This window comes from Syngnathus leptorhynchus, chromosome 7 (genome assembly GCF_054491065.1).
Source record: "Syngnathus leptorhynchus isolate UIUO chromosome 7, UIUO_Slep, whole genome shotgun sequence".
Taxonomy (NCBI): Eukaryota; Metazoa; Chordata; class Actinopteri; order Syngnathiformes; family Syngnathidae; genus Syngnathus; species Syngnathus leptorhynchus.
This window is the reverse complement of record NC_141201.1, coordinates 11,850,052-11,865,000: the sequence shown is the minus strand read 5'-3', so window position 1 is coordinate 11,865,000 and position 14,949 is coordinate 11,850,052. Positions and strand designations below refer to the sequence as shown.

General features: G+C 40.8%; 1 protein-coding gene across 1 annotated transcript in view; it reads left to right on the top strand.

Moving 5' to 3' along the window:
* Positions 1 to 14,840, top strand: part of grm5b (glutamate receptor, metabotropic 5b) — a 27,207-nt gene extending 12,367 nt beyond the window's left edge. Inside the window, exons 6-17 of the mRNA XM_085916417.1 lie at positions 1,566 to 1,801; positions 3,045 to 3,166; positions 4,081 to 4,205; positions 4,324 to 4,492; positions 4,614 to 4,740; positions 6,145 to 6,262; positions 6,351 to 6,537; positions 6,694 to 6,852; positions 7,093 to 7,218; positions 7,701 to 7,883; positions 8,061 to 8,227; positions 8,865 to 14,840. Of these exons, the coding sequence (XP_085772543.1) occupies positions 1,566 to 1,801; positions 3,045 to 3,166; positions 4,081 to 4,205; positions 4,324 to 4,492; positions 4,614 to 4,740; positions 6,145 to 6,262; positions 6,351 to 6,537; positions 6,694 to 6,852; positions 7,093 to 7,218; positions 7,701 to 7,883; positions 8,061 to 8,227; positions 8,865 to 9,951 (2,806 nt within the window). The 3' untranslated portion in view covers positions 9,952 to 14,840. The remainder of the gene's footprint in view (positions 1 to 1,565; positions 1,802 to 3,044; positions 3,167 to 4,080; positions 4,206 to 4,323; positions 4,493 to 4,613; positions 4,741 to 6,144; positions 6,263 to 6,350; positions 6,538 to 6,693; positions 6,853 to 7,092; positions 7,219 to 7,700; positions 7,884 to 8,060; positions 8,228 to 8,864) is intronic.
* Positions 14,841 to 14,949: the final 109 nt, after the last annotated feature.

The window sequence follows — 14,949 nt, the reverse complement described above, 5'->3', positions numbered from 1 at the left end:
AACCATGGCAACAGCCTTTGGGTCGTAGACTGAGGGAGGTGGAAAGAGGAGAACCAGAACGTCATTTGCATCAGTCATTTAGATCCAGCTCGTATCTCATCAGACTAATCTCTGATCTGTATTTATGCCTTACCTGGCCCATGTACTTGAAACACAAGAACATTTGTGTTCAAATGTATATCATACATGGACGTAAATGTGTGGTTTGTAGTAATCCCACTCCGATACAACGTAGAGCCCTTATGGAGCCCTCTTATTGAAACATCGCCCACACAGTTCCATAGTGTGAGTCGAATTTCAACATCATGTATGAAAACATCCGTATCTTTTTATGATATTCTTAAAAGAAATATAAAATGGCAGATGTTGGTTACGCTTTGTTTTGTTGGTATGAATGAGTTTTCCTTGTAACAAGGTCTTATAAATGCAATTGCAGTAAATTATGTATTTTTTTTTTTTTTAGGAATTAAGAAACATGTCATCCTTTTAGGAGTAACCAGGCATGTCCTGTCACGTAATTCACTTTGATTTATGGCCACAGTTCAAAGGTCAACTAAAATCACATAGATGGGGACAGAAATCATGGTGGATTCTAACTTGAATCCACATGCGTACGCAAACTTGAAGGAGTACTGTCGCAGAAAATGAGCTTTATTCTCCAAAGAAATGAAAGAGCAAAGATAAAGGAAAGGATAACAAATATAAAAAGAAATCAATTTGGGAAGAATAAGACAAAAGAGATGAATAAAGAAAGAGGCAAAAACAGCACAATTGTCTCACTTAAGGCCATCTTGTCTGGCTGAGAAGTGAGAATATTTTGGTTCACTTCTGTTTCTTTCTTATTGTCTGTCTTATTCACTTGTTTGCAGTTTTGCACCAAGAAAAGGAATGGAGTGCTGTAATGTGATTTAAATGCACTGTACAACTCATCAAATGGATTGTTTCCACTGCAATGTAGGCATTACATCTGGCAGCAGCTGACCCACACAATCATATAAACAGGCAGTTATACCAATAGTGTTTTGTTTTGTCTTTTTCCTTTTCCCTCTCCTAAGCAAATACACTAGTTGCCCTCACAAAGCTCAAACTGAGAGACAACCTGTCAGTCAACTTCAATTCAAACAAAATTTACGATGTCAGAGGCATTGTATCAATGACAGTGTAATGTGCGTAATGTAAGGTTGAATTGAAGATGAGCTGACAGCTTTGTTGGATTTATTTACTGACCGCATTTCCAGTTTACAAGGTAATGCAAATTGTTCTCGTGGCTGTTGTGGATTACCTGAATAAAATCAACAGAAGGCGTATCAGTAGCACAGAGGGCAGCCTTTCACTTTTTGATTTTGCAAATGATGATAGACAATACATTTAGCTGAGTGTGCTATCTATAATGAAGCATTTGGCAATAGCAATAATCAAACCATAATTACATGCACAGTGTGCATAAACGTGTGCATTTCACATGTTAATTACAATAATCTATCTTGAATGTTGCTTTTTGCAGTGGCAAGAATCATACAATAATTCGATACACGCATTAATTATAATCTACTCTGTTTTGTCAGTGACGGATGGGCAGACCGTTATGACGTGACGGATGGTTATGTGAAGGAAGCCGCCGGTGGCATAACCATAAAGCTTCAATCTGCTGACGTCAAGTGGTTTGACGACTACTACCTTAAACTGCGCCCTGACAACAACCTCAGGAACCCGTGGTTCACAGAATTCTGGCAACATCGCTTCCACTGTCGACTGAAAGGCCACCCACAGGAAAACAACAAGTACAATCGCACCTGTAGCAGTAAGTGAGAGACTGCAAAAATGTACGCACAATATTGGGAAAAAACATTTTCTCATCATTTGTTCTTTAAGTAATCAGCACACACAAACACAGACACACATACATACATACCGTAATTTTCGGACTATAAGTCCCGTTTTTTTCATAGTTTGGGTGGGGGGGGGCGACTCAGAGCGACTTATATGTGATTTTTTTCACAAATTTTCAAAATTCAAAAATCCGCGATGTAGTGAAACCGCGATAAACGAACTGCGATGTAGCAAGGGATTACTGTCATTTGAACTGGAAGTGACGTCACCGGTGCAGCGTGGCGGTTGTTTAAATAAAGGACAAAGGATTCGATCACGGGATGACGAAGATGACGAAGGGCCCCACGTTTGAAGGATTTAATGATTTGGAGTGACACAAGGTTTGAAAAACTAATTTATGTTATAGTTCTTGATATATTTTATTTCGTGTAGCAACTTGTATATGTTTTTATCGTTACATTTCAGTAGTTGTTGGCTCGTTGAACTCTTGTTTTGTAAAATTAAGAGCCGTTTGCCATACCCACGTCTTTCCTGGTACTTTGTTAACTATATATATATATATATATATATATATATATATATATATATATATATATACACACACACACATATATAAACAAAACAACATGATACATTTTGTAACTATATATAGTTCAGTGCAAAATTTATCATGTTGTTTTGGTCAGTGGCCGTGTAAAGAATAAGATTGAGAGGCTTTTTACAATAACTGGCCACAAAACACACGAGCAGACTGAGTGCTCACATACCCACAAATTATCCATGCTTTTTCGATATACAGGGCTCTGCGGTTTGCCACAAATAGACTTAGTGGTTCTGGCAGCAGCCCCCTTTAATTTCTTTGTGCAAGACCCATTCCTCTCTGTTTCATTGGCCGCCTTCATCGGTAAAATACTGTGAAAGCGCAACTTGAAAGGGATCGTCTCCTGTTTTCTAATGAAATGGGATTTGGAATCCAAATGAACAGGAGGCAGAAAGAAACGAGATAGGCCGAGGAGAAGTGGCTCGCGAGAAGCAACGAGAGGCAGTCGAGTGCTCTTTGATGTCGTAAAAGAAAAACCGGTTGCAATTCATACCAAACACAGAGGGTAACATTAAATCAAGAGTCATTGTCATGTAGCCGCCTTTCTCATTAAATTATTCTTTCAAACGCCATCACCCCCCCACCCCTTTCTTTCTCTCCCCCACCTGTGTAGAACGGGAATCTCTTCGGCAGCAGTATGCACAGGACACCAAGATGGGCTTCGTCATCAATGCCATTTATTCAATGGCATATGGCCTACATAACATGCAACGGGCACTGTGCCCAGGCTATCAGGTAGGTGCTGCTCTGATCATGGATGATAAAGACGTACAACTGACTGCGTGGCTACTACAGAGAACAAGTGTTGATGCATTACAGCAGAAATGAAACTGTGGGAATTTTTAGATTACAGTTAAAGTGACCATTATGATAATAATTGGTGTTACTGCTATAATAAATATGAGTGCAGTATACATGTAGATACTTGTCCTCAAAGGATTACGAGTTCCTAAATAAACTGTCAAGAAGATAAAATCACCATTCCTTTAGACTATTTGGAAGCAAAAAAATCACATTGGAAATCGCAGCAAGCACAATGATTTGTTGTTGACTTTTTATTTATTTCTCAATTTAGCAGGCAATAGCGCACCAGCAAATAGCCGCGAGGACTTTAAAAGCACAACTCGTGCACATTTTTCTCATTCGCAAAGTGCATGCTAATCAATTGTGCATACATAGTTAAATCAACAGTCTAATCTGTTTGCTTGCTGCCCATAGTTAGGCCACCATAATGATTTTCGAGCACGGTGGGAGCCTATCAGTACTTTTTTCTAATTTGCTTGCTCCAAATGCACTCATGGAAAAACCTGGTTACAAAAGTTGAAATATTGATCTCTTCTGTCATATGGCTCATTTCATTTCCACCTCAATGCTTTCAGTCAATAAAACTGATGAAGTATTCAACCTTACTTTTTTAATACTTTTGGGTGGGCAGTGTTTTTTTTTTTTTTAAATACGACAATATCAACAACAACATATGATTGTTTTGATTGATTTTACATGCCATTATTTCAGAGTATGTATGGTTTGTTTACTCTTTTATGCAAAATGTATTTTGCCTGTTGACATGGTTTTGTGTCAAAATAGGCTTTTCCATCTGTAAATCAGATTATAATATGACTGACATTTGACTGCTGTTGCATTTGAAGGGCCTGTGTGATGCCATGAGGCCTATTGATGGCGCTACTTTGTTGGACTTCCTAATGAAAACAAACTTTACTGGAGTATCTGGGGAGGGAATCCTCTTTGATGAGAATGGAGATTCACCTGGCAGGTACGTATCGAAGTGAAATTATCGGAAACTTTGGTGCCTGTGATTTTGCTAAAGCAACCTACAATTGGTCTCTAAGCAGAACATACAAGTTTGATTATGACGATAATTTTGTCTTTAGGTATGAAATCATGAATTTCAAGAAAATGGGGAAGGACTACTATGATTACATTAATGTGGGCAGTTGGGACAACCGTGGCTTGAAAATAGATGATGACGAAATCTGGTCAAGCAAAGACGTTGTCATCAAGTCAGTTTGCAGTGAACCATGTGACAAAGGGCAGATTAAGGTAAGGGACTGAGTAGTAATCAATAAAGGCTCTGTTTGGTTAAAAAAAAAAAAAAAATGTCTGCCTTGTTTGTTGACATAAAGTGACACAGTAACTGTAGCGTATTTGACTTCTTTTCAAGGTGATCCGTAAAGGTGAAGTGAGCTGTTGTTGGACGTGTACCCCCTGTAAAGAAAATGAGTTTGTGTTTGATGAGTATACCTGCCGAGCTTGTGATCTGGGCTCCTGGCCCACTCATGACCTCACAGGTTAGTCTCTCTGTTTGGGTGTGTGTATTATTATTATCATTTTTATTTCTTCATGTTTCAGATGTAACACATAAACAGTGCTCTCTATAATGAACATTTTATTGCAGGCGCAGTGAGCCATGATTGATTCCTATTATTGTATATTCGCCACCCTCCACTGCCACCCGGTTCTTTTTAATTTGCGATCACTAGTGTTTTAATTATTCTTCATTAAGAGCGGCTTTCAATGCAAACATATTTCTGCTGCGGTGAAAATGTATTTCTACTCTACCGCTTCCCAAGCGAATGAATGAATATGGCTTTGTTATTCTTTCAGTAGCTCATTATGCTGCCTGCCATGCAATGATTAAAACGTGAATAGAATCCTGCTGAAAATTCAAATCGAGCCTCAATGGCAGCAATGGAAGCCTCCTCACTTATTGGAGCAGGCATATTTCATGGAATAAAAGATAAACACAAAGGGTGGTGTCATCGGGGCTTTTTGTTCTCCGTTGTGCAACAGTATACACTCACTGGTCTCATGTGGTTGTTGTGCAAATGTCTGGAACTGCCCTGCATATCATTACTGTCATATTTAAGTTACTTTATTTAGCCACATTACAATCAATAAGTGTGCCTCCCAAGTCATTAAAATCCAATATTCCTCCACTGTTTTTTTTTTTTTTGTTTTTTTGTTTTTTTTACACACGGTAAATAGGACAAAACAACAGCAGGACATCTTTGTAATTTGAAGTTTGCATGAAAGTGACCCCAACTTAAAAATGGAGCAGAGAATGGGAGAGAAGCAGATGAATGGCGTCTTAACAGAAATGTTAGGTGGGGAAAGTCAAATCAACAAAAAGAGAGGATTAGGTTGGGGCTTTGAGGATCTCTGGTCAGTAAAGTTCCAGAGTCCCAAAGTTTGGATGCATTTGAAGTCTTAAATTTTATGCAGTTTTGACATATCCTTCGAAACCCTTCCTAGAGACGGCTTCAAATGCTATTTCATGTGTGTGGTTCAAGCCTGGAAAAGAAATCATTTTAGTTGATGTGGCTCACTGAAAGTCACCAGTATGTGTATTTAATGAGGAGGAGGAGGAGTGTGCAGATGAGCAAACTATGACAACCATGCACAGCCAGCACGAGCAACACTGAAAATATGATCGAGTAATATGAAAGCGCAAAAACAGACAGACTGACTGACCCATGTAGCACTACTGCAGCACCAAACTTGATAGTTATATAATTTCAGCAAGTATGCAGAATGGCCATAATTATAGCTGTCCCTTTTAATTAATCATCCTTTTTGGCCTGGCACTGCTGATAATTAAGCTCAAGTGATGAGAGAGTTTGGAAAGTGCAAGAAATAAAGATTTATAGAACACAATATTTTTACAACAATTTCTGTTGTCTGTCTTCAACCAGGATGTGATCCAATCCCAGTGGAATACCTCCGATGGGGAGACCCCGAACCCATCGCTGCTATGGTTTTTGCCTGCCTTGGGCTCATGGCCACGTTCTTTGTCACTGCCGTCTTCATTAGGTAATACAGACCTCTGACTATATTTTCTGTACATCTGACTATCTGTGAATGGCAAAGCATTGTATTTAGTGGAATTGCCTGTTTTTAGGTTCAGGGACACTCCTGTGGTGAAATCTTCCAGCAGGGAGCTTTGCTATATAATACTGGCAGGTATCTGCCTGGGGTACTTATGTACCTTCAGCCTCATCGCCAAACCGCATGTCATCCATTGCTACCTCCAACGCCTGGGAATTGGCCTGTCACCCGCAATGAGCTACTCTGCTCTGGTCACCAAGGTGAGGATCATGGAATATGATACAAAAGGATGTGCCGTATATGGCACAAATTGATGATGTGTACGACTATTGACAGTAAAACAGGCCCAAATAGTGAAAAGACTGAGTGGACATCATCTTAAATGCTTGATGATGTTATTTGCATTGTGCTTCTAGACCAACCGCATTGCACGGATCCTGGCAGGCAGCAAGAAGAAGATTTGTACAAAGAAGCCTCGTTTCATGTCTGCCTGTGCTCAGCTCATCATTGCCTTCCTGCTCATACTCTTACAGCTAGGCATCATTGTAGCACTCTTCCTCATGGAGCCACCTCAGGTGAGTCTGTTTTTTCTATTATAAACATATGGCTCAAGTCTTGATACAACAACAGTCACCGCACAATGACAATCTTTTATTTTCAGTACACAGCGCAACTAAAGTAATTGGGATTGCTGCGCCGACATGTTCTTTAGTCTCTTCCTGAAGCAAAATAATTCATGTTATGTTCATAAAAGCTTGCCAAAGCGTTGACATAAAAAAAAAAAAAAAGCTTCCTGATTTCATCCCTCACTACAGGTGATCCATGACTACCCCAGCATTCGTCAAGTCAACCTCATATGCAACACCACTAACTTGGGTGTGGTTGCTCCTCTGGGATACAATGGCCTGCTCATTCTCAGCTGTACCTTCTATGCCTTCAAGGTAATAACCAGTCCTTTCTTATCTGACACTAGAATAATGTTTTGGATGACTCAGTTGCCGTTCTATAATTTTGGATGAAATGTGATTTAGTGCCATAATAAACATTTAACACATCTATCTAACTTATGACTTGAAAATGAATGGTGGAGTCACAGCTAAGTTTTATCCGAAGTAAGTCTTGCCTGATAAAAATAATTGAAATGCTGTTGGCTGATGTTTAACCTCTACCAATAAATGAAACGTGATTTTTTTTTTCTCCCAAATGCAAATTAAGTTTGAGCCAGGCCTGGAGCCATTAATTTTCTCCAGACTTTGAAAGCACGACAAACTCCTCAAAACGATTGATCACTATCATACCTAACGTTTAATGACAACATTTGCAAGAGTTCATTTACTTGACTTAATAAACGTGGCTCAATTAAGGCCAAATCAACTGAGTAATAACAACAAGCTATTTGTCGATGATTGTGCTTCTCTTCAAGACCCGCAACGTTCCGGCAAATTTCAATGAGGCGAAGTACATTGCCTTCACCATGTACACCACCTGCATTATATGGCTGGCCTTTGTTCCCATCTACTTTGGCTCCAATTACAAAATAATCACCATGTGCTTCAGTGTCAGCCTCAGCGCGACTGTGGCCCTTTGCTGCATGTTTGTACCAAAGGTAAGTTTGAAATTTGAATTATTGTGACTATAGTGTTGTGTGGTGATTTAGAGGAGCAATGTGTACAGCACATCTGATAAATTTTTAATGGCATCTTTTTGTAAAATGCTGCACGGTATATAAACTTGTCAGTGTGGCCATTGAACGCGATCACGTACTTTGTTTTTGTCATCAAAGGTGTACATCATTCTAGCCAAACCAGAGCGAAACGTGCGCAGTGCCTTTACCACCAGTACGGTGGTGCGCATGCATGTCGGCGATGGCAAATCCTCTTCAGCTGCCAGCCGCTCCTCCAGTCTGGTTAACCTGTGGAAACGCAGAGGCTCCACTGCAGAGACTCTCAGGTAGGTGACCGTATGCGCCTGCGTGTTTGAGCTCTCTGGAAGATTGATTTACTGAAGCTCCCTTGCTCGTTTGTTCTTCTGACCCTGACATGAACTGCAGACAATTGGCTAATGGGGACACAGCAAAGACAGAGATGGGATTGAATTGAGTAGAAGGGAAGCAAGGGGGGGAAATTGGGGAGCGAAATTGGAGTCCAATCAGTTAGAGATGAATGGAATGAAGAGAGAGGGAGAAAAGAGAAAAGAAGTGGCATGTTGGGTGATGGACATTTTGATCAATCTTCAAGCCATCCTCTTGTCATCTATATGGCAATGAACAAAAGATCAAATACACAAAGTCAATAACACCGAAAAGGGTAGAAAAGAGAGTTTTATTTGTCAGCCAGTGACATCTGCTCACCCGGCTTGCCAAGTAAGATTTCACTCGTACGCTGATGACAATTGTCAGGGGTTTTCTTTTTCCACGCCCCTCTGCATATCTTCGTCTGTTCTGGCCCTCTTTTGCACAATTGTTGGTGGAAATCAACATGGCGGCGTGCATATGAATTTCTGATCTTGCACAGGTCACAATAGACAGTTTTCTTCATGAAATGCCTTACCACAAGCAATTATGTCTTAAACGGAACTTGTTTTTCAGCTCAAATGGCAAGTCGGTGTCTTGGGCCCAGACAGAGCGCAACAGTTCACACGGGAACCACTTGTGGCAGCGTCTGTCCTTCCACATCAAGAAGAAGGAGAACAATCAAACTGCTGTCATCAAGCCTTTCTCCAAGACAGCTGAGGAGCGATACTGCGGTGGTGCCAACCTGCCTCCGCACATGCCCCTACCCTCCCTCCCCTCCATCTCCTCCCTGCCCTCTCAAAGTGACACCGGCGCAGACAAGAACCTGTACGACCTCTCCGAAGCAGAGGAGAGGTACTCCCTAACGTATCGGCCGCAAACGCCCTCCCCGGTCAGCACGGTGAGCCAGAGATTTTGTGCTGGTTTGGAGGAGGAGTCTCAGCCGGCAAGCGGTTCCAAGTATCCCAGCAGTACTTGCAGCCAGAGCAGCGGCAGCAGTTACGGCCGTGTCAGCAGTGGCTCGGGTGTGGCCGGGGGCGACGGTCGCCTGGTCATCTTGGAGGGTCGCCCGGTGGCATGCCAAAGCAACCTGATGGATCAGATCAGCTGTGTGGTGAATCGCTTTACCGCAAACATCAGCGAGCTCAACACTATGATGCTATGGTCCTCGCCCACACACCCCCACGCACACAAACACTCTCCACCGGCACCGCACCCCACCGACCCTTATCTTCTTCCTCGTGAGATCCACACGCCTCCTATGCTCACTGCCTACGCTGACGTCCAGCCCCACCCCCTCGCCGAGTCCAGCTTGGGCCGCCGGGTCGGCTGTCCAGTTCACCCTGTCCCACTTCCACATTCGCCTTACCCTCTCCCCCCTCCTCACCCCCAGTCCTCCCCGTCTCTTTCCCCCATGCGAGGCGGCTTGGTCACCCGCCTCATGGACTCCCCACTGGGGAGGGTGGAATTGGAGGAGGAGCTTATTGCTTTGACTCCCCCGTCTCCCTTCCGCGACTCTTTGGCATCAAGCGGTAGCTCGGCCGTGTCTGATATAGATTTGTGTCTCCCGCCGGTGCCCTCCCATCCTCCCCCGTCGCCTCCTTCGCCCAGGTACGCCAGACTAAATCTCAGAAACTACAGCCAGAGTTCCTCTTCACTGTGAGGCATACATGACGGCAAGAGAGAGGAGCAATTAAGACAAGCGGATGGATCATGTCAAGTCCATCCCCTCGAGGATGGGAAAGCTTTGTGTTTACATGTGTGCAGTGAGATCATATTTTCATAGTGATGTTCCTCACATCAGAAAGGGAAATGACCACAAGAGAAAATCTGTGGTTTGAAAATATGTATTAGGTTTAGATTGTGGCCTTACGCTAACATGGCTGTCAGCTAATTAGAGATAGCAACCGTGCACTCGTCGTATGTGTGTATGTACGGTACGCATACCTCCATGAGTGCGTTTCATTTGTCTTAAAGAGAATTGGGCAAAGGGAAATACTACTTGTGGAGCAGCTAAAAGCTCCCAAAGGGCACATAAACTGTACAGGTGATCTGCTGTACAAGCAGTCAAACACGCACCGTCAAGAACTACAACTGTAAATATTTCACAAGGTGTGGGTTGCAGAGGTCCATCGCGTTAACATGCAGCTGCTTTACAGATAAGCGACTTTTTTTTATTACATTAGCCGTTAAAACTGTTGTTATTGTTTCACTTGATTCCTGAAGGGTTTGGCACCCAAACCTTTTTATAGGCCTCCAGAAAGCAAGGAAGGCAAATGGACAAAATGTTTCATGAATAACATCAAATCTGGTTTCTAATTGACTCAAATCTGACCTCACCGGTTAATAGCAACGTTCCGCTTGATGCGAGTATTTTCTTTTCCATACAATGTGACAGCAAGGTACTAGTCTTGCTCGCCTTCGTCATATTTGACTGAACTCATTAGATTCACTTCCATCTCTTGGGGAAAAAGTTCACATCGTTCGCTTCTGTCAGTCTGTGGCGCAGGTGCACACTTGAAATTATTCCCTCGTGTTGGTGGCAGAGAAGCTTTGATAAATCCTTCAGCAGAAAGCACTTCAGGCCAATTATATTTGAAAAGAAATCCAAGCCTTGTCAGTTAAAAATTTTGGTCAATGCAAAATTATTTCGAGCAGAGTGTTAAATGAAGCGCTTGCTAACACTATTACACAGAAAAGTACTGTATAAAAAGTATTTTTTTGTTGCCTGGTAACCTTACATCAAATATAAATCATACAGACTGTTAAGCAATAATGTGATTACTAATCATGATGACAACATTTAGTTGAGCATAGTTGCTCAGCTGAATCTTTACATTTGTTTTTGCATTGAACTAAATTGATTGTGTGTCATTTTACGGCAAAGCTGGAATTTGTTGCTTATTTCACCAAGCAAGGGTAGCCCCTGTTCTACCCGTTTCCGTCATCATACTACACATGAAGGATCTCTACTAGGAAAGCAAATGTCTACAATGATTTGCACATCAACAAAGAAAAAGAGTCAAAAACAGTATGACTCCCAAAACTGTGCTACTACTTTGAATGTCTCAGTAAACATTCCAACTCAGATAAGATGATTATTGTGCCAAAGGGTTTTGGGCGGGGCTAAATTATATGCTTTGTTAGTGAATATGTGATTTCATAAAAACAAAAACAAAAAAAGGTAAATGTTAGACTTTCTAATGTATTTTGATATTTTAAAATTGATCATTGTGTTCTTTTCATTGTAAAAGCAATAGTACCCATACAGTACATCTAAATGGGGTTTCTAATCACTTTTAAGAAATTGTTCTGCATTCTCTGGGGGTAGTTTGCCAAGGAGCACTCATACCCAAACACCCTTGTGTTTACGGAAAACTGCTCAAGGTGAAACGAGACGTTTATTTCTAATTCACTCTTGTATAGTAGCTGTGTGTATGCGATCCAGAGGTTATTTTGTGACATTTTATTGTCTCCATTTGGATGGCAATGTTTAAAGACAGCATTTCTGGATTTGTACTTTGAGTCAAAGATTTGGTGACAATGAAGCAAAGAAAATTTTCAATCGCTGCATTATTATTATTATCATTATTATGACTTCAAGCCAAAACAGATCTGAACAGACCAGACATGACCCAACAATTAGCCAGTGCCGTTGTGCTGGTGTGATTTGGGAGAAGCTGGTTTACATGCTCCTGTCACCGACTGTGTTTCATTATGAGTTAAGCGAGTGCACTCGTTTCAGACCTTCGCATGGTTGTTATTGGCCCCTCGGGTGGAACTGTGCGCTGGCTCAGCAGACAGACACAATCAATGGCCACATCTCATTTCCTATAGGGACTCTATGATGTGACATTTTATATTAAAAATCATGTGACTGATCAGAAAGACAATTGAAAGGATGATCATTGCCGACATATGATGCCCTGCTGATGCGCTACCAAAGAGCTGTAGCATGACTTATCTTTGTAACTGCACTCCAAAGAATTGAATTGATAATCCTTATATGTACTTTTATCCAGAAGCGCTCATCTGCTGATCAGACGAAAACAATCTCTCGGTTACGTAATCTTAAACTGTTTGCTTTTAGCCCAATCATTAATGGTCGCAGAAGGCAGTTTTGTCTGAAACACTGCACACACACAAAAAGCACACAAAGCAGATCGTAATCTAATGTAATGATAGATCCTCCACTTTTATAATTGACCAAGTCTACCCGTGTTGTATGAGAATCCATTTTTGGTTATATGGAGGTTATATGTTTCAGTGTGTCTGTCTGTTGACGACTTATAAGGAGGAGGAACAATTGGGGAACAATCAGATTCAACCCAGAATAAATTTTGTGTCAAATGCATTTTTCAACCTTATCCGTTTCTTGTAATGCAGTAATAGGCCTCATGAATTGCTTCCCATGAGTTTAAAAAGACACCCATATGCTCAAGCAGTATTTCCAAATGACTGACCTAAGAAGTTCTGTGTGTAGAAACGCATTTAATAGGAAGAGACTGAACACAGAGACTTATCAGTGTTGACTTGAATATTAAGTAGCTAAGAGCTGCGTACATGTTTGCTTTTGCAAGACAGAGGCTGAGTGCAATCCAGGGCAGAGGCGGCGATGCCTACTTGTCTTAAATATGCCAACCACAGTATTTTTGTATTTTGCGTATGGTGTAATGCCGCTGATGATTAGTTTGCTTTTTAATGGACTGAAGCTTACTTAAATGCAATTGTTTTAGTTACATGTTAATGTTATAAGTCTCATATTTTATGGATTATCAGAGGTGAAATGCAGGTTGTTTAAACATACAAAGCAGGCAGATCTCATGACATTTTTCATTTGCTATACAGTGAAACCTTGGGTCACAAATTTTATTCCTTCCGTGAACCCGTATCCAACCTGAAACTTTGCATAACAAAGTAATGTTTCCCATTGAAATGAATGAAAGCAGAATGAATCCATTCCAGTTTGAAAACAAAAATAGAATTGAATAATCTGTACAACATAGAACTTTCTTGTTTTTAACAATGCTTCCAAACAGTACCAGTACAAGTTTTCATTTTCTTTGGAGCCCGATTGTAGCTAATGGAGAGCAAATGAACAAAGATACATGTACTGTGCGATGCAAGGGAGCCATGGACGTTAACCCAGCGCGAGAAAAAGCACAATTACATGCCAAGACGGTTCACAAATTGTAAATAGTGAATCAAACAAGGCAGTGTTTTCTTTGAAAATTTGGTGCTCAAACCAATTGTTTGTCAACCTGGTTATTTGTAACTTGAGGTTCCACTGTATTTCCATATCTAAAGCCTCTCTCTGTTAAAGGTATAACAAGCACAGATAGATGGGAAATTAAAGCTGATGGGAAATCAAATAGATGCTACAAAGCTGTTGCTTTGAGCGCAAACAACCTCCAGTCATTGTTGCGTGTTCAATTGTGATGAGATTCTCATTTGAGATGGTGGCGCTACCAATAAGAATATGAATGTTGCCTTTAGAAAGTGATGTTTACACGTTTCTGCTCACTGGAGCGGATCAACTTCATCACAGGTAGTCAAGGCGTTCATTTCCACAAGCTTGTCAGCAAATGTCATGTGGATTTCTCTTCTTTCTTTTTTTTCTGCAACACTAATGTGGGGGTGTGAAGAGAGCAGTAAAATACATCTGTATTTAAATAAAGTGTGTTTCAATCTTCAATCTCAGCAACGTACCAAGCAGTTAGTTTGGGTTTAATTTGGCTCACTTGGGATAATGGTTGATGACAAAGAAATTTGCTCGGAATGCTACTTGAGCAAAACCCTACTGCATTAGCTTAGCATTGGACCAAAATGATTATTGAAGTAAACGGTAATAATAACTGCTCTTTGTAATTCTAACGTTCAGAAAGCACATCACGTGTCAAGCGCATATCCTCCGACTCTGCTGTTCACCTTGCAATCTTAAAATGAAGTTACCCGCACAGTGCCAATATTGAACCCCCCCCCCCCCCATTTCAAGTGCTATGATTCTCTTTCTGAAATTCTGAAGTACAGAAGCGTTAAACTTGTACAGGTCTGAAAACCGTTAAAATCTATTGTTTATTAAAGGAAAATATTGTATTGTTTATATTCATCATTAGTCATTTGATATTCCGATGATTCATTTTTAGGAATGTTTTACAAGCTTTGTCATTGTTTAGTTTTTTGTTTTTTTTTCTGATGACAGAAATGTAGAATGTAATTTGATGCTGTACGTCTGCGACACTGCAAGATGGATTTATATTTAAATACTGTATTTGGATTTGTATAGTGTGAACTGGTGAGACTATGGTGATAGCTGTATAAAAATTACAGTATCTTTCTAAGTGGCTTTGTAGAGCAGGGTTTTGATTCGCACCGGTTTGAGTGTATGGAGTGTGTGCTTCAAGCATATTTGACATTTTTAGAGCCGAACTTACTTTAGATTGTTCTCCAATACTAGAAACTGACATGAGACGGTTTTCTCTGAGAATAAAATGTCTTCACATTGTGCCCTTTTTGTGAGTCACTCTGCACTTCTGCACAGCTCAAAGCATGCCTGACACGGAGAGTCAAAGCACTTGTCGAAAATATTCCTCTAATGCAAAACAGGCACATCAGCTACACTGATGCTCTAAGTATAACTGAGTCAATACCTAATTCATTA